This window comes from Carettochelys insculpta, chromosome 18 (genome assembly GCF_033958435.1).
Source record: "Carettochelys insculpta isolate YL-2023 chromosome 18, ASM3395843v1, whole genome shotgun sequence".
NCBI lineage: Eukaryota > Metazoa > Chordata > Testudines > Carettochelyidae > Carettochelys > Carettochelys insculpta.
In genome coordinates, this window is record NC_134154.1 from 13,613,014 (window position 1) to 13,639,219 (window position 26,206).

The 26,206-nt window shown below is 44.4% G+C and overlaps 1 protein-coding gene across 3 annotated transcripts in view; it reads right to left on the minus strand.

Moving 5' to 3' along the window:
* Positions 1 to 104: 104 nt before the first annotated feature.
* The window catches only part of ANKLE2 (ankyrin repeat and LEM domain containing 2), a 53,703-nt gene continuing 27,601 nt past the window's right edge, over positions 105 to 26,206 (minus strand). For all 3 annotated transcript variants that reach the window (XM_075012946.1, XM_075012945.1, XM_075012947.1), the window contains exons 5-13: positions 22,276 to 22,464; positions 21,936 to 22,058; positions 21,102 to 21,168; positions 19,602 to 19,783; positions 11,133 to 11,239; positions 9,790 to 9,983; positions 8,194 to 8,977; positions 7,400 to 7,531; positions 105 to 3,742 (exon numbers count right to left, since the gene is read on the minus strand). In XM_075012946.1, the coding sequence (XP_074869047.1) occupies positions 3,502 to 3,742; positions 7,400 to 7,531; positions 8,194 to 8,977; positions 9,790 to 9,983; positions 11,133 to 11,239; positions 19,602 to 19,783; positions 21,102 to 21,168; positions 21,936 to 22,058; positions 22,276 to 22,464 (2,019 nt within the window). In that variant the 3' untranslated portion in view covers positions 105 to 3,501. The remainder of the gene's footprint in view (positions 3,743 to 7,399; positions 7,532 to 8,193; positions 8,978 to 9,789; positions 9,984 to 11,132; positions 11,240 to 19,601; positions 19,784 to 21,101; positions 21,169 to 21,935; positions 22,059 to 22,275; positions 22,465 to 26,206) is intronic.

Genomic DNA, 26,206 nt, shown 5'->3' on the forward strand with positions numbered 1-26,206 from the left:
GCTAATATAGGACCAGAATGCATTTGCTGCAAGGTGTCCATCAGCATAATCCCAAGTAAAAACCCCATGAATGCAGTTTTTGAATCAAGCCAAGCACCAGGGTGTTTAATGGAGAATATTGTGCACTTTATTCACTCTAGCACATTTGTTACATACAGAGTATTGAAAGAATCACAAATACACTGTGGCAGGCCAGAGCACATACAACACATTTTTGCACAGAAATCAGCATTTGTATTGGCACTAAAGTGTTAAAATGAAAGAATTAAATCCATATGAAGCTAGCAATACCCTGCTTTAGATTTTTGTACCATTAGAATACCCCTCTCTGCTCTCATAGATGGAACATAAATTACCCCCCACACCCTCAAACATGGGTATTTCTTTTAAATGTCAAAAATGAAGTGATTAAGAGACAAACATCTGGCAGGTTCTGAAATATTTTGTAAATCTTTAATTTCATAACCCAAATTGAGATACCAATTACATTTCATTACAGAAATGAAGATTAAGACGGGTGGTGTCTAAAAGAAAGATGTTTTGTTTGTATCTCACAAACAAAAATGCTGCACTGTTTCATAACATATTCCCTTCTAACACCTTAACTACCTGTTAACTTTGAATGGAAAGCCTCACAGCTCAATCTCACCATATTAAAGTCACACTTCACAAATAATGTAAGAAAACCCTTTGCATCACCAATCAAGTAGTACCCACATTTTAAAAAAAAAAATTAAGTAAATAGTCCCACTCTAACTTTAGTGTCAGACACACTTCTAGACCATATGCCAAGCTTGTGAATAAACTGCTATATTTTTAACTAAATGAATATTAAAGTTACTTAAAACTGAGCACAACACAGACTAAAATGCAAATTTGATAAGGCATTTGTCACTAAAAATGTTCACTCCCAACCCTATTTCCCCCAATCCCAAACACAAATTACAAACGAGTTGTCAGAAATTTACATTTGATTATAAAAAAGTATTAACAAGTGTAAAAGAAAGGACAGATAATAGTAATAAAGCAGCAATTTCTCAATCTCCTGCATTTGTTGTACCAAAGTTTTTCTTAAACTATTGGTAAACAGGAATGTAGCACTTATATAAGAAACATAAATGGGAATTTCTATCATTTGGAGGCCCACAGCTGCGTCAGATGGCGGAAATACTGGAAAAAGTATATGCAGTATTCTGTATTAAGGTTAATATTTCAATACCAGTGCAATTAACTTAGAGTTGCTGTTAGCATTTTATTTTTTTTTATAGACACATGTGATTTGTGAGTATAATAAGGAATTACCTGCATACCTGGACAGACTGGATAACTGCGACACAGGCCAGAAAGCTTAGGGAAATTTATTTTTAATAATTTAGAAGGTAACACCTGAAATGGTAGAAATATAGGTTTGCTACAGATCCCCACAGAAACAAAGATTAATAGCTACTAGCAAAGATATTACTACTAATAATATAGTAGGGGTTTTGGTTTTTTTTTGGAGGGGAGTTCCCCAATAAAGCAACTTGAATGGATTATACAGCAAGTTTGCAACATTTGCGAATGCTGCTTCTCCAGGGCCAGGAGCACCAGCAGCTGCTGCTTCCCCTGGACTCTGAGCCCCCCCGTATTTGCATAATTCAACATTCACAAGGGTTCTCAACACCAAACCCTTGCAAATGTTGCAACCCTACTGTATTTGAATTATGATCAGTTAACAAGATAGTGGTTCATTTCTAATGGACAGCTCATGGTAATTAACTAATGTTGATTTAAGCCACCTGTGAACAGAGCTCCAGAAATACACCTGTAACTCCAAACCTCACAGCTCTTTCACCAAAACTATAAGAAAGAACCTTTAGAATACTTTGCAGTCAGCGGCTAGGGGAAACGACATTTTAAGGTCCCATGTGAGTGGATGCCACTTTTAAAACCACAAACAAAAGTGAGACTTTAAAAATGTTATAAAAGGCACTATTGAGCTTGCAAAAGCATTAAGTGCAGTTTTGAAGTATGTACCAAACAATGAATATATTTAGGACACTACAACTGGTATATCAAAGTCATTTTACTCTAGTGTGCAAGTGCTACCAAAACAGCTGTTTTAATCCAATGTCTGTGATGTAAAGGTCCCACAGTTGGATAACAACATAGTAGGACATCCTATGCACTCTTGTTTCTTTTAGCTATATATGCATGTTACAAAAGCTTCTTAAGGTTCTATTTTTCCCTTGCAATGCTGTGGGTAGTGTAATTGATCTTTTCTACTCAAAGGAGCACAGGGCATGTGAATTTCATGATCAGATGTCTACCATAAATATACGTTTTTATTTCCATAGTAGAAGCTGTATGTGTAATAGGGAACTACATTACTAAAAGCCATTTCTTAAGCAACAACCCATGTATCAAAATCTACACTCCGGATAGTCTGTTTCTAGTATAGAAACATTTCCAATTTCCATATAGCACTATTGAAAAAGGTTGTTTTTAAAGAACACTGAGGAATTAAATTATTTTAATTTGCAACTTAAAAAAAGATGAGTTACTATATATAGACTACAGCCAGTAAGAATTTGTATTTCAATAAAAGCTTTCTCACAGTCAGTCCTTAGTCATTCCATCTAACAGTTGGGAAACAACAAACCACTTCAGATCCAGAAAAAAGGTGAAGCAGCATTGCCATACTTCCCAGGGCTGCCCATCACTGGGCTCTTTCTTCTTGGGCTAGAGTCTGCTTATCTCCAAAATACAAGACATTAAACTGGATCTTTAGCATAGATCACTTGTAAACTTAAAATTATTGCTGCTGTGCTTTTGGGTGATTATTAGTGAAGTCTGCAGATGGCAAAAGCTTTGGTGGGAAAATGGTGAGCTTTTGTCTTCACAATAAGTTCTCTTCAAACTAACACAAACATTGATAATTTGTACAGTGCCTCTCATAAAACTCTCAAACTGTGATGTGTTTTATCATCCTCGGAATGAGAAATGATCTCTAAAAGTTTCTCTGGCTAATCATTTTAGACATCTATTTACTATGTAAACTGAACTGTTGGCCATAAATAGATGCTTCCCTACTATGCACTGGGGAGTCAAATTCTTACTTGAACAGGAAAGAGGTAACAACGCAGATTATTTTTTCAGTTCTTTTGTTTTTTTTTCTATACTATAAAATATGAATGCATTTGACTCCTTGACCTACCACATTTGGCCCACGGTAAACACCACCACTGCCAGAAGAAATACCTAAGTGAAAGGGTCAGATAACTGTCAACAAGAATAAGGGTCTTTATTTTACCACTACCGGATAAAACTAACTTCTTGCAAATCACCAGTAATTTATCTGGTACATGGGATCAAGACATTACTTTTTAAATGTATATTTGTCCTCAAATGAGGATAAATAAATAGCCAAGGACACTTCCTCATGTCACTTTAGCAATGCTACAGTTTTCTCCTTAGACCCTTATAAAGAAAATATAAAGTCTCAGGATGATGAGCCATGTTCTAATGAGCAGGAGGTTCTGACAAGTGGTGCAGTTTTAACAACAGGATATTGTTGGCATAAGCTGGACTGTACCGCCCAGGACTCCCAAGATCCGGAAAAAGTGAAGCAGCATTGCCATATTTCCCAGGGCTGCCCATCACTGGACTATTTCTTCTTGGGCTAGAGTATGTTGAACCATTTGATGAGCCTGCTTCAAGAGCATGGAACTTTAATCTTCCTTTCAGTGCTGGACTTGGCCAACTGCAGGAAAATAAAAAGAATTTAAATTGCATGCGACATAGGCTCTCAGCAGCATCTGTGGGCTTGGTGGGAATGCATCAAAAAGATTCACATATCAACAGAAACAGGAGGGTAGGAAAAACAAGTAGCATATTGGGTCAGACATAGATATATTATTGTAACTAGCAAATGTCTTTTGATCCAAAAGGACTAATTTAAAAAAAAATGCATTTTTGTGCACGTTTGATTGAAACTAAGGCTGTCAGTTAATTGCAGTTAACTCATGCAATTAACTAAAAAAATTAATCAAAATCAGTTTTGATTGCACTGTTAAAATTGAATATCAATTGAAATTTTAGTAAATATTTTGGATGTTTTGTACATTTTAAAATATATTGATTTAAATTACAACATAGAATACAAAACATATAGGGATCGCCTGATATGTTTCATTATAAATATTTGCACTTTGAAAATGATAAAAGTAGTAAGTACTGTAGTTGAATCTCTATCCTGAAAGTGCAATTTACAAATATCTGTACTCCAAAACAATGTAAAACTTTAGAGCCTACAACTGCGATCAGTTTTACTTCCTGTTCAGACAACCACTTGGTGAACCAAATAGGTTTACATTTATTGGAGATAATGCTTCCAACTTCTTATTTACAACGTCATCTGAAAGTGAGAACTGGTGTTTGCATGGCACTTTTTTAGCCAACACTGCAAAGCAGTTATGTGCCAGACAAGGTTATGTATTCACATGCTTCTTCATGCTTGAGCCTTTATACCAGAGGACATACCTCAGTACTGATCATGCTTGTTCAATAAATAAATAAATTGTGACTTAACTCCTTGGGAGAGAATTGTATGTCTCCTGTTTTATCCACATTCTGCCATGTATTTCATGTTATAGCAATCTTGGATGATGAACCATAACGGTTGTTTTCAGAAAACTTTCACAGCAGCTTTGACAAAACACAAAGATGGCACCCATGTAAGATGCTTAGGAATTTGATGTGTCTACCAAAATCTTGGGGAAGTTGCCAGGCATTCTTTCAGAAGTCTTAAGAGTTATACTCCAATGTGAAAACTACAGAAACCAGACTGCCAGAATGAAAATCAACCTTATGTTGGTGGCCGATGATAAAAGTTAATATAGGATGGTTCACATTGCTTTGGAATGTTATCGAGCAGAACCTGTCATCAGCATGGATGCATACCCTTTGGAATGGTGGCTGAAGCATGCAGAGACATACAAATCCTTAGCATATCTTGCAATGCTAACTGCAACATTACCAGTAAATGCCAGTTCTCACTTTCAGAAGGATTTGTAAATGAAAAGCAGACGGTATTATCTCCTGCAAACGTAAACAGACTTGTTTGCCTGAGCAACTGGCTGAACAAAAAGGAGGACTGAGTATACTTGAAGGCACTGAATTTTTACATCCTTTTATTTCTGAATGTAGTTTTTATGTACCTAATTTATGTACCTAATTGGTAAGTTCAATTTTCAGATAAAGTAATTGCAATATAGTACTTCTAATGGGGAAGTGAAAATATTTGTAATCATAAATATAAAGGGAGAACTGTACCATTTGTATTTTTTCTTATTAATTAACTAATTTTAAAATGTAAAAACATGCAAAATATTTAAATAGTATGCTATTATTGTTTTGCGGTGTGATTAATCACAAATAGGTTTTTTAATTGCTTGAGAATCCTAATTGAAACATTTGACCAACTGCAATTCAACACCCACATATATTAGAAAAGGTACTGAACAGACATGATTGACGGAACCTGATTACTGCTATAACTGTTTCTAGAACAACAAGAAGTCTTGTGGCACCTTATAGACGAACAGATATTTTGGAACATAAGCTTTCATGGGCAAAGACCTGCTTCATCAGATACATGAGTGTGGGGGTGGTTTCAGAGGGGTATGTAAAGAGTGGGGTCCCAGTAAAAGGGAGGGCCAGAGCCGACAAGGTCTATTTAGCAAGGTGGAAATGGCCCAGTATCAATAGTACTTATCAAAAGAGTTAAAAACAAGTCAGATCAGACAGGGGGATGTGAGCCTTTTTGTCAGAGTCTAATGTGGAGATATTAACACCCAGGGCCGAGTAGCTGCCTTTGTAAGCTGCGAGCCACTCCCAGTCTGTTTAAATCTTTAGTTAATGGAGTCAAATTTGCAAATAAATTGCAGCTCAGAGATTTCCCTCTCCATTTGATTTTTGAAATGTCTTTGTTTTGGGACTGTCACACTTAAATCTGCCACTGAGTGTCCAGGGAGACTGAAGTGTGCACCCACAGGCTTCTGTACATTACTGTTCCTGATGTCTGATTTATGTCCATTTATTCTTTTATGGAGAGACTGTCCAGTTTGGCCAATGTAAATTGCAGTGGGGCACTGCTGGCACATGATGGCATATATTATATTAATAGATGTGCAGGTAAAGGAGCCCCTGATGGTATGGTTGATGTTAGGCCCTGTGATGATGTCACTGGTGTAGATATGTGAGCAGAGCTGGCAGCGAGGACTGTTGCAGGGGCTGGTTCCAAGCCTAGAGTCACTGGTTTGTGATTTGTAGTGGCTGGTGAGGATTTGTTTAAGGTTGGTGGGCTGTGTGTAGGCGATGACAGGCCTGCCTCCCAAGGTCTGTGAGAGTGAAAGATCATTGTTCAGGATGGGTTGCAGATCACTGATGATGTGCTGGAGAGGTCTTAGGTGGGGGCTGTATGTGATGGTCAGTAGTGTCCTGAACAATGATCTTTCACTCTCACAGACCTTGGGAGACAGGTCCTGTTTTTCCTGCCAAAAGATGAAACTGAGAATACTTAAGCAGAGTAATATTCTGTATTCCCTGTCTCTGGTTTAGGTGCTGCTGGCACCAGTAACATGTGAAATGGAAATAGAGCTAATTTCAGTTTTGCCAAGTAAAGGAAAATACACTAATTTACAAATATTATGTGCATTAATCACCCGCAGGCAATGTACAAAAAGAGGAGTCTGCTTGTAAAAGCCAATAATATTTTCAGATGCTTTATAATGTAAATATATTGTAGTAAGTCTCAGCACTTATTACTATAATGGGCAATCATAAATGGTAAATGAGCTGCATAAGTGGCCCTCCTTGACCTCAGTGGGCTGTAGCAGCACATGGTGCCTTGATGTATGCACAGTGAGTGTGATGGGGAGGGGGGGACAGCAACACAGTGCATGGGCAGCTGGTAGAGGCGCAGCTGCACGATCTAAGTATTCCAAAGCACTTTTTTTTTTTTAAATAATGTTGCACCCATGAGTCAGAAACAGGTATTGCAGTGACTGTGTAAGCAAAGGCAGCCTCTATTATGAATTGAGTAAGAAGAGCATATGGCATGAAACTGGCTAGTTCAGCAAAATTAATTTTGACACTTGTGCAATATGCATGTTCTACTTGGATAGCCTTCTGAGATATGGTGAAGCAACTTGGCTTTGACAGCCAATCTTTAACACAGTAGCACTGACAAGCAGAGCTATGCCAGCAAAGGGCATAAGCCCAGTTTTTAGCTTAGAATACATCATGTTATAGAACTGCGTACTTTTAACGTAGACTTTTATAAGGACAGGGTTAAAATTCTAGCTTCTCAAGATGCCTTGCCACAGATAAACTGCTGCTCTTCAATTTATATAAATACCTTTGCCTGTCAGAAGAAGAATAGGACTGCACAGCATTCTTCCATTTGTAAGTAACAGGGTATTTCTGTGGGTCAATCTCTACTCCTTCTACAGCTGCTAAGACATCACTGTCCAGCTTTGATGGCTGCTCCCTAGAAGATAAATGAAACTGTATGAAAACAGAGGTTGCTACATTATTTAGACAAGATAATGGCCCCAACACCACAATGTTAATATTCTGAAATGTATCTAACAGTGCTAACTGGATTAGCTATTCTCCATATTCAAATAGACTGTTTTAAAGCATACTTTGATATAAGAAATAATGTCCATATGTAGGGACATTCAACATGTTTCACTGCAACCCAATATTAGTAGTACAATCAGAGGAAAGCTTTGAAGATGTCCTTAAATTCAGTGTCATGCTTGTTGAGCATGTGAAAGCTATTTAACACTTTCTTAATCTAAATGAAAGATTCATAATGAAGCACTAGCCTGCCTGAAGAACAGGAGCTAGCTCACAGACTGAGAAGTCTGTTTGAATCCTTTGTACCGGAATAAAACTGCAGAGCTCTTCATACTCTAATCAATTTACCAATAATCTTTAGAGAGCATGAAAGGATGACATCTTTCCTTTCAGAACTGCAAAGCATTTTAAAAGCAGGTATTTTTTCAAGTTACTCTAACTGGTGTTTGTAACTTTTTTGAAGAATTTCTTACAGCAAGGGTGAGAGTGTGTGGAATTAGATTTGCATGTATGGACCAAAGGACAAAAAGTACACAAAATCGTATTAAACACCAATCTAATTCATACCCCAAGAGGAATATCTTCTTAGTATTTTCATTTGTGGGTGGTGTTTTCAAAAGAAATCTCTGTGAAGAGCCCTCTTCACACAAATAAGTAGCACACTCAGACTGCACTGCAAGACTGTCCAACCGTTGTGTCTCATCGTCCCAGATATCACGGTCCAGTGATACTCCCTCAGCTTCTGATGGTATTTTGCTTTCTGTCCTTAATTTTGTATCTCCAGGCTTTCCAACAGTGGCTGGTTCAGAACCTCCTGCCATGGAAAGTGCTGAGCAGGCCTTATCCAGCTGGTCCTTAGATACTCTAACCTGGCTTATTCCTTCAGTCAAAAGTGTCTCATCCTCAGTTTTTGCAGTGATTTTGTTTGATTTCTCCACCAAACAGTCCCCGGCCACTACTCGGTCTTGGAAAGACAGTCTTTCAAATTCTGCCATTAAATTGGAGACTGGGGATATAAGGCACTCCTCTCTACCTCGTGAATGTTTTCTGTCACTAGTTATCCTCTCATTAGTTACTGGACTGCAAAATCCGTTTTTGTTGGAAGAAACATCTTTTTCATAGTGCATGGAGAGGTCTGATGTTTCTATAATGTTTGCTTTGTGTTCTATCGACAGGATGTCACACTCCGAATCTCCGATGGCATCTATACTAGCTTCGTTAGACACAACAGGCGGGCTGATTTTCCGTGCTGCATTCTGTCTGTTTTTCATTTCTTCCAAGCTCATGTCATCGTCATCTTCATCTAAAAATGCTCCAACAGAAATGGAATTGCAGCACTTTTTACTCTTGCCTACAAACAATTTTAATAAAAAAAGATATAAATAAGAGGGTTGACAACTGAAGTGCAACCACATAAACTAGGAACAGCTATGGTCTTTCTAGTTGAAGGTAATTCTATTATTGCATTTATGCATCCATTTATGGAAGCCCTTTTATAATCTGATCTAAGCAATGGTACTAGTTAACCTAAATAATCCTATCATCAAAAATTTACACATCTGGTATACAATTATCCTTTTATTATTATTAATTTGAGAGAAATGTTTCCTGTACTTCTCAAAGTGCCTAATTCATGGAAATAGACCAAGTTTCCAGATAAAATGTTCCAATTAGAGACAAAAACAAATCCTGAAACCCCAGCATTTCCCATGAAATGGAAATTGAGTTATAATCTCCAGCCCAGCAAACTGAGGGAAAAAGTTTGGTTTTAGACTTTGTTAATCTCCCTCCTCTGCCCACAAGTAGGTTAAATTATTATTGTTTTCAGAAGCTGACTGTACTTCCCAAATGAGTTCCCAAACATTCTCAGTGAAATCCCGCGCTCACTGTCAATGAGTTTTCTCATTGACTTCAAAGAGGCCAGGATTTCAGACCAAAATCTGTAATCCATAATAAGATATGATCTGGTTACCTTTAATGAATTCCAATACTTCTCTAAATTAACATTTTTACATTGAAAATAAAATAATTAGATTATTGGTTAATAGTTGCAATCCAAAAACAAGAGAATTAAATATGAACTCCAAGCCCTGCTCTAGATATTTTTCTTAATATAATCACTTTTTTTGTTGTTGTTTATAATGATGTTCGCTCTTTTCTTACCAGAAGAATTTGGAGTTTTATATCTGTTGCAGGTTTCATTTTCTCCTGTTTCTTGCTGAGCCTTTTCGCTCATTTCCCGTTGAGTCAGGTACTCTTCTAATTTTCGTAACCCCTCCTGGGAAGACAGATCAACAAAACAGCCCAGAAATTCCCAGTATTCAACCCACGGGAACCCCAGTTCATGAGCTAACTCCCTGCAATAAATAAGATAAAATGAATCATTTGTGAAGTCAGTATATTATATAATTATTATTATGACAATAAATGTACTGAAATATGTTTTATTGTCTATTTTTAGCCTCTGACATTGTGAAACTTATCTACAAATTCTGATAACAATCGAGTTCTGCATCAGCAATAATATTGCATCCCCCATAACATACCAAGTGTTATCTATCGCTAATTTTTTCCTTTTCAGTAATATTGACATTTTCCCCACTAATTGTAAAAACACCACCTCAGTTTGTGATTTTTTTAAGATGACTTTGTTTAGGCATCAGGTGGAGAAATAAATCAATTACTGACATATGCACTTCTCAGTTTAAGTCAATCAACTCTCTCTCTCTCTCACCCATCCCCCTCCACGTTTCAGAAAGGGTGATTTTGAAGATAGAAGCCATGCCTGGTTTGAAACAAGCTTACATGTTTTAAAGCTTTTACATATCAGATGGTACAACACAGAAAAGCTTTCTTTTGTGGCGAGGATCCATGCATACCCATATTCATCTTTCACAAAGGTGGACACTTTCTGTATTATGTGCTCTGGAGAGAGGATATGGGCATATCTTTACATCTTTTCTCCATTCCACCACATTTTAAACAATCTCTCAAGCTTTCAGAAAATGTAGGCAATGCTCAGATCTATTACTCAATTTTGAAATAAATAAAAGTCTGATTTTCAAAAGAACACAGTCCCAATTTTTAGCTTCCTTCCTGATCAGAAATATTTGAAGAAATTAGGCAAAAAAAGTGGGTAGAATTTGAAAAAAGAGTTCTGGGAATAATTTGAATAACTGTTAAAAATGCATTTCTCCTCCTCTTCCAAGGTTAAATAGACAGACTGCAATGTGCAGATCTAGATAACCTTTAGCTTTTTGACTTTAAGGTCACAGAGTCTCATTTTTTTGAGTGAAAGCTTTTTTTTTTTTTTTTTTTTTTTTAATACCATAAAAATACAATAAGGACCCTAACAAAATATACACTATAAAATGCCAGTAGAATTTTTTTAATGCAGTTTGTCCTTTTATCAAACATAAGTGTGCCTTTAGTACTGAAGTTTTTAAAAATGGTTTTCTGGCTTATTGTTAACACTTGTATTTTTCATGCTGAGATTCTCTTAATACCTGCCAACTCTTTCAACTCCTCTTTCCGGATCAGATTTCCTGACATTGTGAAAAAAACCTGCCCTCTCTCGAGGTGGCGTTTTCCAAAGCCTGCGAAATTCTTCTGCCTTCAAAACAAATTCAGAATGTCAACAACAAAATCACAACATGCACCTTTAAGTCCCTACCTAGAAGCCTTTTAGCTTCTAAAACACATTTTAGGTTGTTCAATGAATTTAGCTGTTGTTCACTTGCATATATACAATTTAAGTTTAGCTATATACATAGCTCAAGTATATCCACTTACAATCTACGTCTTTCACTTACACACATTACTTTCATCCCAGCAGACTTGTTTATTGCTGTACATGATTGGTCTCACAAGCACCATAAATCGATCAAGCATAACTATGAATGATAAAAAAAAGTTTCCACAATTTACAGCTTCTAGTACTAATTGCTGTACTATAGCAAGTCATGTATGGGGTTGTCTGACTTTTCTAGATTATCTGTTATTGTCAAATGACAATCTCTTTTGTTGCTACGGCTCTAAAATGGTAACCTTTTTATTTTAACCTCTGTGTGTGTCTAAGGCCTTGTACATCTAAGCTATTTTTATTCAATTTTTTTCAGGCAACAGCACAGAATAAAGTCTAATAGATTGGTGCACAAGACATACACCTTTGTTCTGAAGCAATTATATTGAAAGACAAAGCCAATTACTGGCTAGCAGTTTCTAATATGAAAGTTTTTTTTCCTATATATATATTAAACAATTACACACTTAGTAGATGCTATAGGTGTTAAAATTTATTCTGAGCTTATTCATCTGCTTATCCTAACACAGAAAAGAGAAGTTACTCACCGTAGTAACGGTGGTTCTTCGAGATGTGTCCCCGTGGGTGCTCCACAATAGGTGACGGGCTTGCCCGGCGCCGCAGATCGGATCTTCCAAGCAGTTTCTGCCGGCGCGCGCATGCACCGGCGCGCGCCGCTCCCTTGCGCGCTCCTGGCCATGTGCGCGATCAGGTCCCCGCCAGTTCCTCGACCAACCGCCTCGGGTGCCCCTGCAAAACACTAACAGAGATCCGAAGCGGGGAGGATGGGCGGGTAGTGGAGCACCCACGGGGACACATCTCGAAGAACCACCGTTACTACGGTGAGTAACTTCTTTTTCTTCTTCGAGTGTCCCCGTGGGTGCTCCACAATAGGTGACTACCCAGCAGTAACCCAAGATAGGAGGTGGGTAATCAGATTATGTGCAGCTTGTCCCCGAGAGGACCGCTGCAGAGAGACGGGTATCCTCTTGGAATACCCTGTGAAGGGCGTAATGTTTGGCGAAGGTGTCGTAGGATGACCAGGTCGCCGCTCTGCAAATGTCTTTTAACGCAACGCCCTTGAAAAAGGCTGTTGATGCCGCCACCGCCCTGGTGGAATGAGCCCTGGGAGTGGCCGATAAAGGAGTCTTTCTGAACTCATAGCACATTTTTATGCAGGATACAATGTGCTTTGAGATTCTCTGCGAGGAGAGACCCTCTCCTTTCGATTTGGGAGCGAGGGAGACTAGGAGTCTATCCGTTTTCCGGAAGGACTTGGTCCTGTCTACGTAGAAGGCTAGCGCCCTCCTCACGTCCAGGAGGTGTAGGCGCGCCTCTTTGTTGGAGTTATGAGGTTTTGGATAAAACGAGGGTAGAACAATAGGTTCGTTGATGTGAAACTCGGAAGAAACTTTGGGGACAAAGGCTGGATGCAGCCGTATGGTTACCGCCTCCTTGGAAAAAACAGTGCAGGGTGGCGTTGCCATGACTGCCGCGAGCTCGCTCACCCTACGAGCTGACATAATCGCGAGAAGAAAGGTCGTCTTAATTGTAAGGAGGCAGAGGGGAACCGTGGCCAAGGGCTCGAACGGTGGTCCCATCAGTGTGGTAAGCACCAGGTCCAAGTTCCACGAAGGTGGAATCGGTTTCCGAGGGGGGTAGAGGTTTATCAACCCTTTGAGGAACCTGGTAACCATAGGGTGGGCGAACACCGTGTGCCCTTCCTCCTCATGTCTGAACGCCGAGATGGCGGCAAGGTGGACCTTTAACGAGGATAGCGAGAGTCCTCCTCTCTTGAGGTCCAGTAAATACTCTAGAATTGTAGGTATAGGCACCGAAAGGGGGGCCAGCTGCTTGGTAGAACACCAAGCCGTGAAGCGAGTCCATTTTTGTTTGTAGGTCTTCCTAGTGGAAGTCCTCCTGCTACTTTCTAGGACATGTTGTACTGCCACTGTGCATGTGCTCTCTAGGGAGCTGAGCCATGGATTAACCACGCTTGCAGTCGCAGGCTGTGGGGGTGCGGATGCACTATGGACCCCTGGGCTTGCGTGAGCAGATCCGGCGCCACCGGAAGAGGCATCGGTGGACGGTCCGACATGCGCAGGAGTAGGGGGAACCACTGTTGGCGATCCCACGTTGGGACTATCAGGATCATCCGGGCCCTTTCCCTCCTGGCTTTTTGCAAAACTTTGTGGATCAGCACTGTGGGAGGAAACGCATAAAGCAGGGGGCCCCCCCACGGGATCGCGAACGCGTCCCCCAGGGACCCCCATCCCAGTCCTGCCCTGGAGCAGAATCGTGGGCACTGCTTGTTGTGCTGAGTGGCAAACAGATCTATTTGGGGAAAACCCCATGCGTGGAAAATCGACCGTAGCAGATCGGGACGGATCTGCCACTCGTGTGTGAGCGCAAAACGCCTGCTCAGCTGGTCTGCCTTCACGTTGTGCGCACCCGGCAAGTATGAGGCTTTCAAGATTATATCGTGGGCGATGCACCAGTTCCATAAGCGGATTGCTTCCGCGCATAAGGCACGGGATCGAGCTCCTCCTTGCCTGTTTATATAAAACATGGTGGAGGTATTGTCTGTACTGATCCCGACGACTTTGCCTTGTATGTGGTCTCGAAAGTGTTTGCAGGCGTTGAACACTGCTCTGAGCTCCAGTACGTTGATGTGTAGTGACTGTTCCGTGGGTGACCACAGTCCTTGAGTCACCTCTTCGCCCATGTGCGCTTCCCACCCTATGAGGGAGGCATCTGTAGTGAGAAAAACCGATATTTGCGGCTGGTGGAAGGGTACCCCTGTTAGCAAGTTCCTGGGGTTTACCCACCATTGCAGGGATTGGCGCACCCCGGCTGTGGGCGACACCACCCTGTGAACGGTGTGTACTGCCGGTTTGTATACACTCACCAGCCAGTGCTGCATGCTGCGCATGTGTAACCTGGCGTTCTGCACTACAAACGTCGCCGCTGCCATGTGGCCCAGCAGCTGCAGGCACGTCAAGACCGGCACCGTAGGGCTGAAGGTGATGACTTGCACGAGGGAACCGATGGCTCGAAAGCGAGCCTCTGGTAGGTATACTCTCGCTGCAACCGAGTTTATGCGAGCCCCTATGAACTCTGTGTCCTGTGTGGGGTCTATTTGTGATTTTGCCAGATTGATAACCAGGCCAAGTGAGGAGAACGTGTTTGCTGTGACGCGTATCATGCGCAGAACCTCCCCTTTCGAGGCCCCTTTGAGCAGGCAGTCGTCCAGATACGGGAAAATAAATACCCCCTGTCTGTGCAGGTAGGCTGACACCACTGCCAAGGTCTTGGTGAAGACTCTGGGGGCCGAGGAGAGGCCAAACGGTAGGACCTTGTATTGGAAGTGTTCATTGCCTACCATGAACCGGAGGAATCGCCGGTGAGCCGGATGGATGGTTATGTGGAAGTACGCGTCTTGTAAATCGAGGGCTGCGAACCAGTCTCCATCGTCCAGAGCTGTAAGGATGGAGGCGATCGTGGTCATCCGAAAACGTTGCTTGCGCAGGTACCTGTTGAGGCCGCGAAGGTCTAAGATGGGCCTCCAGCCTCCTGTCTTTTTCTCCGTGAGGAAATACCTGGAGTAGAACCCTTTCCCGTGCAGTCGCTCCGGCACTCTTTCCACCGCCCCTATGAGCATGAGATGGTCCACCTCCTGCTTGAGCCTCGCTACCTGGGAGGCCTCCTGGAGGTGGGGCTTGGGTGGAGGTCGTGACGGTGGGAGCGACTGGAAGGGGATGGCGTACCCCGTGGCTATGATCTCCAGCACCCATTTGTCTGTGGTGATCCTTTGCCACTGGTCGTAGAATGGTCGGAGGCGATGGTGAAACAGCTGCTTCGGATGACCTTGTGCGATGGTAGTGATGGCGCAGCCCTGGATCTGTATGTCAAACTTGTGGCCTTTGGCCCCGCCCCGAGGACGCACGGCTCTGTTGTGAGCGTCGCCTGGGAGTTCTGTACTGCTGGTGCTGTTGATGTCGCCCTTGCTCGTAACCCCTGTGATACTGGGGGCGCTGTTGCTGGTACTGGTACCGCCTTTGCTGAGGGTAGTACCTTTTCTTTGTGTATGGAGGGGTGTAAATCCCCAGGGTCCTGAGTGTGGCTCTTGAATCTTTACTGGAATGAAGGACCGAGTCAGTTGATTCAGCAAACAGCTTCTGCGAGTCGAAGGGAAGGTCAACTATCTTCGCCTGCAGATCCCTCAGTATACCCGAGGTCTGGAGCCAGGACTCCCTTCGTATCACCACTGCGGTTGCTGTGGAACGTGCTGCCGTGTCCGCAATGTCCAAAGCAATCTGAACTCCCATCCTCGCAGCCGCGTAGCCTTCTTGCACTATGGCCTTGAGGACCGGCTTTTTGTCCTCTGAAAGCGAGTCCAAGAGGGAAGTTAACCTGGAATAGTTGTCAAAATTATGGTTCGCTAAGTGCGCTGCGTAATTTGCCATTCGCAACGTTAAAGTGGAGGAGGAGTAGACCTTTCTGCCGAACAGCTCTAGCTTCTTGGCATCTTTGTCCGTTCCCCCTGTTTTAAATTGAGATGTTTTTGATCTTTGTTGCGAGGACTCCACCACCAGAGAGTTTGGCTGTGGGTGGCTAAACAGGAACTCCATGCCCTTCGCCGGCACGAAGTATTTCTTATCCGCTCTCTTTTGGACAGGCGGAATAGTTGCAGGGGTCTGCCATATCATAGTGGCGGACTCTAAGATCGCTTCATCAAGCGGTATTGCTACTCTGGAAGAGGCCGGAGGTCTCAAATTTTTGAGGAGCTTATGGTGTTTCTCTTGCACCTCTGCTGTCTGGATGCCTTGCGTGAAGGCCACCCTCTTAAACAGCTCCTGAAACTGTTTGAGATCGTCCGTAGGATGGACGTCCCCCAGGGCCGTAGCCTCGTCTGGGGAAGAGAGTGAGGAACCGCTGGGGTACATCTCTCTGGACCCTTCCGGTTCCTGCTGGTGATGGTACACCCTCTCGCTAGAGGTTTGCGAGGGAAAATCTCAGGGTTCCATGACCAGTCCCCCTTGAGATGCTTGAGTCTCTGTCCCCTGTCACGATTGCCCTCGGGGGTACGAGATAGGTTGTGGGGATCTTTCCCTAGTAGATTGCCGATGGTGTGTATGCCCCGCGTGGTAGGGGCGACCATGGCAGTATAGGCACTGTTCTTGGGAGGGTGACCTAGACCACTCCCTTGGTGTGTACCCTCTGCGTCTGGGGGAGGGAGATCGTCGAGACACTGGAGAGAGCGACTTCACATAATAGTCCAGTGGTTCAAACCCCAGGAAGGGTGAAGGTGGTGCCAGTCATGGCGAGGCTGGTTGTAAAAATGGAGAAGGGGGCTCCAGGTAGGCTAGGGGGGACCCCTGCCTTCTGGTTGGAGTCTGCACCGTAAGCGGAGGGCTGTGAGAAAGCAGCTCCACAGCCCTGTCCAGAGAGGGGCTGCAATGCCTCCTCTTGTGTGCAGCCTTCCCCCTCCCTGGAGGAGATGACTCCGCCCCCTGACGCGCGGGGGATCCCGGCCCCGTCGGCACCGTGCTAGGCACGCTCGAAGGCGGTGCTGCACGTGCGGTGTCCTTCTGCGCCTGCAGGCTACGTGCCTGCGCGCTCTGCACCGCCGGTTCCGTCGGGGTCGGTGCCGCTGCCTGCGGTGCCGCCGGTACCGGCGCTTGTTTAGCCGCCGCCCTGCCTGCGGTGCGGGGCGGCTGGCTGATCATCGGAGGCTGAGCCGTTTCCACGTGGCTCTCCGTGCCGCCGCCGATCAGCTGTTGCTACGGCTGGGGGCTGCGTGCTCCTCCCGTACCGCTCACTGTTGCTGCCGGCAGGGATCGGGCTGGAGAGACTTTCCTCCGTTTCTGCACTGATGGAGTGAGGGAGGCAGCTTTCCTTTTAAGGGCCCCGGAGGGTCCCTCCTGCTGCGGCCGCTCCGGCAGGTCTGGCTGGAGGGCCTTATCAAGAAGCAGCATTTTAATGCGCATCTCCCTGTCTCTCCGTGCTCTGGTTGTTAATTTAGCACAGAAGGCGCATTTCTGTGCCACATGGGACTCCCCCAGGCACCTTATGCATAGACTGTGCCCATCGGACACTGGCATCGCCTCTCGGCAGGACTCACATTTTTTAAAGCCTGAAGAGGACATTGTTGGTGAGTCTTTTGAGTTTTTTTAAGTGGGTACTTAGCACCTTCTTTGTGCTGTTTTCCCCGTCCGATGGCCTGCCTCAGCAGGAGGGCTGATGGCCGTAGCTCCTGGCCTCCGGCGCTTGTTACTGGGACTGGCTGAAGCTGTCCCGCTCGTAGTTTGTTTGTTGTTGTTTGTTCTTTTTTTGCAAAATAACAACCGGCTAACTTGTAGTAGCCTAAGTATCTGAAAAACTTTGAAAGAAAAACAGTTAAAGTCATTGAATACGCTATTTGGCCTTAGCCTAGTCGGATTCTGTCTGCAGCCGACGGCGGTTAAGAGGAACTGGCGGGGACCGGATCGCGCACATGGCCAGGAGCGCGCAAGGGAGCGGCGCGCGCCGGTGCATGTGCGGTCTGGCAGAAACTGCTTGGAAGATCCGATCTGCGGCGCCGGGCAAGCCCGTCACCTATTGTGGAGCACCCACGGGGACACTCGAAGAAGAAGTAGGATTTTAAACTCATTAAGGAAATAAGTTTCTAAAAAGTTAATTCTGTAAACTGAATTACACTTTTATCTCATTACACATGTTCCAAATATAAATAACAAAGCACAATCAATCAGATTATTAAGATTACATGTCTGAAGTTTAAAATAATGCATTATTTGTAATTCATGTCACAACTCCACAAGTTTCCACAGGAGTATACATTTTTAATTTAAGGTGAATAAATAAAAATTTAACCAGGAAAGGGGGAAACACTGCATTCTCAATAAGACTGACACATCAAGGGCCCACAATATCAAAGGAAAAAGCTGTCAACCATGTATAAACCACGAGTTTGAGTTAAGTCTCTTCCTCTAGTAGTTCAACAACAGATGGAGCAGACAGCTCACTCATAGGCTTTGGCCACACTAGCCTCTCCTTTTGGAGGGGGCATGGTAATGAGGCACCTCAGCAGATGCTAATGAGGTGCTGTTGTGAATATGCAGCGCCTCATTAGCATAATGGAAACCGCGTGCACTCCGAAAGTGCTGCTTTCAAAATGCACGCTGCCTTCTCAAAACCAAATGGGAACAAGGGACTTTCGAAATCAGGGGGTCATTTCAAAAGGCCCCCAGCTACACAGGTGCAGCGTGTTTCGAAAGTGGCACTTTCAAAGTGCGCACAGTTGCCATTATGCTAATGAAGCACTGCATATTCATGGCAGCACCTCATTAGCATCTGCCAAAGTGCCTCATTACCATGCCCCCTCCAAAAAGAGGGGTTAGGATGACCACAGCCATACTAAAGTGGTAACATCTTGCTGGGTGATAACATTGCCAGAAGCGTTACACGTGTTAATTTGTATTTCTACAGGGTGTCAGACAGATACCATCAGACAGACTGATGAAATTCCTGAATTGTGCACAGTGATTTTTCTAATAAAGATACATTAGTCTAAAAATGGTAAACAGTTAATATGTTTTCCTAAAATTCAGCAAGATTAAGTGGTGCTAAAACAACTGAAACATTTAATATCAGTTTTTAGTTAGAATATAATAAATGTTTTACCATTTCCATATATGCTTTCATTTTCAGAAGTTATTAATAGTGCAGTTGCTTCTAAAATCAGTTTTTGTTTCAGTCAAGGAAAACCAGGGCACTTATCTGCAAGGGCTGTACAGATCCAGGAGACAGAGCAGGAGTCATCTGCATCTCACAATATTTAACTACGTCCCAGTTGGAAAGCAAGAATTTTCAACTATTCTCTTTACCCTTTCCTGATACACTCAGATTCCACAAGATACCAATGCTCCTCAACAATCTGTTGAGTGTTCCAAAACAGATATAAACACCTCCCCTTCCTTCTCTGCATGGTAACAATCCTTGTTTGTTTTTTTAAACAGAAGAGCAATGATGCTGAACCCTCGCTGGGGTCTCCAAAACTAACAAGTGATGCCAATGAAGGAACCATCAGCATGGTATCAAACTACTATATTTCGAAAGCCACAAGAGAATTAGGAAAGTATTTGGTTTTATAACATCTTCATAATATCCTTACCTTGGAGGGGGTCATTGGGCCTGCAAAAGCTCTCACTGACAAGACTGGATCTTTGGGGCTGCCACTATGTTTAGGTAAAGATGTAAGGGGGTTATCATCTGACTGATCAGGTGACCAAGGTGCACCAATCACTGGAGCTGAGGCATTGTCTTCTGCTCTCAAAAGTGGCACATAATATCTACCTAAAAATAAAATGATATATGATGATTTTAAGAACCTAATATTACAATACTTCACTGCCTGTTTCTGGAATATATTTAAAGAGTCAGTACAACTGGATGACTAGAAATTTGACAATTTCACTAGCAAAAGTCTTCATCTTAATTAAGTCACTGCTTTGAATACCTATTAGATTAAATACTGAAGGGTTTATTTTTGATCCCTTCCTCTTGAAAAAAGGAATTGCTGTACTCGCATATCTGCTTCTTGAGGATCTTTAACACTTTTGAAACCTTCATGCTGCAAAAATGTACACTCATGTATCTGGCATTTAAGGACAATCACTAACTAGGAAATAAGATGAAACCCTAACTTTGAGGATTCCTTGTGCCGCCTTCTGCAAGTAGCCTAATATCTCCATTTTAGCTTCCTCATCAGTTAATTTGGGATAATTCCTATCTCACCAAAATGTGAGGATTACTGTCTGATCTACAGTTTCTACATATCGATCAACAAGTCATCCATTTTAAGACTATTTCTGTTCCCTGCATGCACTAAATCTTGCCTCACTGTAAGAGTACTGTATAAAAAAATAATCAAGGCTACTGGTCAAAAGGAATACAGTAAACTCTTTCATATCCAGCAATGTTGGGAACAGGAGGTTGGCTGCTATTCAAAAATACCACGCGAGAGAGCGGCAACTGCGCAATCCCTGGCAGGGGATGCAGGGGACCCCACCAGCTGTGCAGCTGGGAGCTGGCTGGAGGACGACCCCTGCTAGAAGCTCCAGCCACGGGGAGCTGGCTGGGGCACCAGGTTCAGGGGAGTTGCAGCAGCCCCCTGGGGCTGGGAGAACTCCACAGGGCCAGGGGCTGAGCTGGTACATGGAGCTCTGCAAGGCTGGGGGGAAATGATGGTGGCCCCAGGCTCTGTGGGGAAACTCCACCAGGGCCAGGGGAACCTGGGCAGCCCCAGCACTGAGAGCTGGCAGCTCTAGCCCCAGGACCAGACAAGTCAACCCCAGCAGTTCCAGGGCCAGGAGAACCCCACAGACAGCAGGGGATAGAGCCCTACTGGCTGCTCCAGGCCTGACTTGGCCAGGCACGGAACACCAGCAGCCCATGAGCTGAGAGCGGGAAGGTCCAGCCCTGGGCTGGGGGCAGCCCAAGCAGGGGCTGGTGCCAGATATTTGAGAGTTCTGGGTTAACAAATGCCAGATGACAGAGTTTACTGTACTAACAAACATAAATACAAAAAGCATAAGACAGAATGACAACCAAATTAATATTCTGGATATTGTATACACAACAAAGATTACATATTAAAGTTCTGAACACAAACCTTTCAAATATTCTCTTATTTTCTCTTTCAATTCCACAGATTTATTTTTGTTTCTTTCACAGACTACCTGTTAGAAAAAATGTTACTATTAATTAGCAAACCCCTAAACATTATCCTGTAATTTTCATCCCCATGTCTTTTTTTAGATACAAAAGGGTCCCCTGCTCCTTCAGACGTTATCCTACCCTGACCTCCCCACTTTGCATTTTTCTTTTAAACTGGAAACATTTCAATCGTTCCTACAAATAAGTTTTCTGTCAATGCTCCAGTAAGAATCGTAAGGATGACGTCCACCAATGTGAAATGTTGCACATCCAATTGTAACTTGCAGCTTTCACATTTAGCTTTAAAAAACAGTACACAAGTTAGGACAGGCCATGAAATATAATGCAACTTAGAAATAGGAAATTGTAGAGTCTCAAAACTAGGACTTTCCCACAGATGCAATCAATACAAAAAATTTGTTCTAATACTATTGATGATATATTTCTAATTCTAGTAACCTGGCATTCTCAAAGAAGAAACTAACTACACTAGTCAGAGACAATGTTCCCTCTAATCTTTGTATATATTTTTTCCATCTATATGCGTAATAATTTCTGTGCACATCAAGGCATGTGTGAACATGCACCATCAGTAGAAACAAAAAAATCTAGCTGTGGACCCTCTTCTCATCAGTTGGGTGGCCTCTGACTCTCTCCTGAGCAGCTGCACAAGCACACAACTTATAGGGACCCCTGGTCAGGGGATCTGTACTTCAACCTTAAAAGCAAAAACTGTATTTAAGTACTGCTGAAAATATCAGAGATCTGCTCCCAATGTAGAGAAACTTACTTCTCCTGGAGTTTGACCGTACTTGTTTTTTGGATTTTTTACGATGTCTGGGTGTGAGGTAAGCACATTAACCACATCCACATTCCCAAATTTGCAAGCAAAATGCAATGGAGTATCAAATCCCTACAACACAGGAAAAAAAATGACACATAAACCTCCACAGAACATTCTCAGCTTCTCATTCACTACCCATATTTAATATGTATTTGGAAACATGAGGTGTTATTTAAAATTATTTTTTCCATCTTAAAAATAGAACCATTATCAAGCTTGATCTACAGTACTCTTTAAAAAGATTTTATTTAAAAGAAAACAAATCAGAACACAATTCAGTGCTTACCATTTTATCTGGTGTATTAAGGTAAAGATCAACTATATATCTAATGCGCTTCTGCAACATTATTTCATCATCATCTGGATACATGAGCCGCATATATTCAGGATTTTCCAAAGTGTCTAACAGCAACTGGCAGATACTGGCTTGATTCTCTTTGGCAGCAACATGCATGACATTATACCTACACCCTTCCTGAAAATAAAACAGAGACATTAAGAACCATGTGAAATCTAAACAGCTTTTTTCCCTTGCTAAACTTAAAACTAACTGGGGGGATATTTTTAGCGGTATTTTTAGGGTTGTGGGTTTTGCTTGTTTGTTTTTTAAGCAAATATGTTCTTGTAAAAAAAGTATTTTAAAAATCAGTATTAAAACATTTTAAAGATGCTTTTGTTAAAGATATGCTGCACAACTTTGGGAAGATTTAAGTTATTCAGGTTATCCTTATAGCTGACAGTACTCTGGATTTAAGCTCATTAACTCAGTGGTGGGCAATCATAGGACAAAGTGCAGCTCACTGAGGTTGAGTGTGTAGTTTGTGAGATGCTTCTTTATCATTGCTCACATACAGGGCTGCCAGATGCCACATTTTTTTCCTCCATTGGTATTACTAAAGTGACGCACAAAGAAGAGCAAGGACACGGGAAGCAAGGCAAGTGCTGACTGTACTGTGAGAGCCTCGTGCTCCCTTTACATCCAATCAAAGTGCTAGTACAGTTCAATCAGCATCCCCTGAAAATTCTAGGTATGCAAATACTGTTAGCAAAACTACCCCATCCTGACAGACTACCTTGGCTACAACAATCTTGCAGCTCACTGAGCTGAAGGAGGGCACTTCTGCAGCCCACTCACTAGTCTAGATTGCCCATTGCTGCACTAAATACCTAGAAGAGATTGAAGTAGTGAGGGGAGCCTGCATGTCTTCACAATAGGCAAAGTATCTCCTGACGTTCCGAACTTCATAATTGTTTCAAAAAGAGAAAATTAAAGACATAAATGTAAAGTTCAGTTTGCTATACGTACTGCAGATTCTATTGTTTGCTGCATATAAATTCACTTCTAATCCACCTACCAGCAAATCATGCCAGTTCTAAAGATGCCGGGTATTCTGTAGTAGTTTGGCAATTTTTTCCGCCCCCACCCAAGATAAAAATAGGTTAGCAGTGCTTCAAGATATCACATGGACACCTCAATGACCCAGGATTTGCCCTATGTTACCCACAGTTTTTCCACTTAATAGGGTCAATGAAATAGCAGCCTTCCTTAATTCTACATGGCTGTTAAGAATTCATTATTATTGAATGATCTGAAGCTAATCTCACCCTCAAAGACCATGCTCAACTTCTACACGCCAGTCCTTTCAGATTAGTTTTAAAATGAAAAAAGGCAAGAAACAACCAGCAAACTTATTTCAGGAAACAATTAAGCAACAGTCCAACATTTAAAAAAATCCTGTAGATTAATAATGCATGAAGGGAAAAATTAGGAACAGAGACTTAGGGAAAGCTAGAGAATTCTCACATTTCTGTTTGCTTTCAACTAAGATTGGATCCTATACTAATAAGAGAGCTACTCTCTTGACAACACCTCTAAACCTGCGTCTACACATAAGCACCCTTTCGAAAGGGCGAAAATCGAAGTTCGGCTTTTGAAAAAGCAGCCATCGAAAGCGAGCCCCCGCTGCCGGTTTTCAGATCGGCGTTCCGATCCGCGCTTTCGAAGTGCCGCCCTGGTCTTTCGAAAGAGAGCGTCCACACGGCTCCAAGCTCTCTTTCGAAAGAAGGGAGGCAGGAAACGCCTTGGATGGGGTCCCATGGCTGACAAGCCCTTCCGGGGCCACACCCAGCTGCCTCCTTTAAAGGGCCCCTCCCTCCGCCCTCCCCTCCGCACAAGCCAAGTGCTGCCCAGCCTGTTCGTGCCCAGCAGAGCCCACTCGTGTCCATGGAAGCCCAGCGACAGCTCCTGCAGGCAGACGCCCTCATTATGGACGCCCTGCTGGCAGTGCCGTGCACCCTCGCCACAGCTGCACCCCAGCTCATCGGGTGGCTGCAAGGTCCCCCCAGGGCCGTGGGGCTCCCCCCGCCCCGCGTGCCCCGACGCCTCTGGACCCACCCCAGCACCACTGACTGGTGGGAGCGCGTGGTGCTGGGGGAGTGGGGTGAGGAAAGGTGGCTGCAGAACTTCTGCATGTCGAAGCAGACCTTGGAAGACATATGCCCCTGGCTTGCCCCCGCAAGCCAGCACCACGACACCTGCATGCAGCCAGCCCTCACCCTGGAGAAACAGGTCGCAGTTGCCATCTGGAAGCTGGCCACCCCAGACTCCTATTGCTCTGTGGGACAGCAGTTCGGGGTGGGCAAGCCCACCATCGGGGCTGTGCTTATGGAGGTAAGGGGGGACCAGGAGGGCTGGGGCAAGGGGAACCCTCCCCTGCAAGGGGCTGGATGGGGCAGGGGATGCACGAGCCAGGGGCTGGATGGAAGGGAGGCAGAATGGGCCCAAGGTGGAGGGCCACGGCTGCCACACCCGCATTAGAGCACATGTCCCCCTTCCCCCTCTGCAGGTCATCAGGGCCATCAATGCGGTGCTGCTCCATAGGGTCGTCCGCCTGGGGGATGTGGACATCACCATTGCTGGCTTCCAGGACCTGGGCTTCCCGAACTGCATCGGTATTTTGGACAGCATATCCCCATCCGCGCCCCACCACCCAGCGCATCAACCGGAAGGGCTACCATTCAGTGGTGCTGCAGGCCCTAGCAGACACGAGGGGTCAGTTCACTGACCTCTACGTGGGCTGGGCCAGCCGCAGCCACAATGCCCGGGTCTTCCGGAACTCCGGCCTCTGCTGCTGCGTGTGGGACGGCACCTTCGTCCCCCACAGGGAGATCCCTGTGGTGGTGGACGTCAACTTGCCACTCTGCATGGTGGCAGATGGGGTGCACCCCCTGCAGCTGTGGCTCACGAGGCCCTACATGGGACACCTTGACCCCACCCAGGAGGCGTTCAATGAGTGCCTCAACCACGCCCGCAACGTAGTGGAGCAGGGCCTTCGGGTGTCTAAAGGGGCGCTGGAGGTATCTCCTCACCCGGCTGGAGGTCGGGGTCCCCAACGTGCCCCAGTGGTGGGCACGCTGCGTCCTCCACAACATTGTGGAGTGAAAGGGGGATGCCTATGTCCCCGGAGGGGGAGGAGGGGCCTCCAGCTGGCACTGTCTATGAGCAGCCGCGCGCCGCCCCCATCTGCCAGGCCCACCGGGATGGCCACTGCATCTGGGAGGCCCTCAGGCAGGCCCTTGCTGATGGCCACCTCTGACCCGCACGCACGCCCACATCCCATGCACATCTGTCACCCTGCCACCTACACGAGCACCGCACCCGCACATTCACCACCCACCAGCCACCGAGAAGCATAGCACGGAGTGGTGAATAATAAAGAAAAGTTTATATAACTTGGGTGTTTGGAATAATATGTGCAGGGGGAAACCTAACTTGGAGGGGGGTGGGAGAAGCCTAACTCGGAAGCGGGTGGGGGAAACCACCTTGGAAGAAGGCGAAGTGCTCACTGCAGTGCAGGGATGGTGGGCTGTGAACTCTGTCGGCCCCTGGAGCCCCTGCCCATCCCCTGGGGGGTGTGTGCGCGCACGCGCGCCAGCATCACTGGCAAATATTGCCGGCGGGTGGGCCTGCTGGGGGCAGAGGGGGCAGGGCCAGCAGGAGGAGTCTCCAGGGGGGCCAGGAGGTGGACCATAGTGGCTGTGTGCTCCCGCACAGCCTGGCCAGTGCCCTAGAGCGTGTCCAGCAGCCTGTCCCAGGCTGTCCTCCGCCACTCCATATCCACCCGGGAGAGCTGGAGGTGCTCCTCAGCCACCTCTGCCTGATGCTGGCTGGCCTGGTCTTCCTTGGCCAGGCGTAGGGCCCTCCAGCCACAACCCCA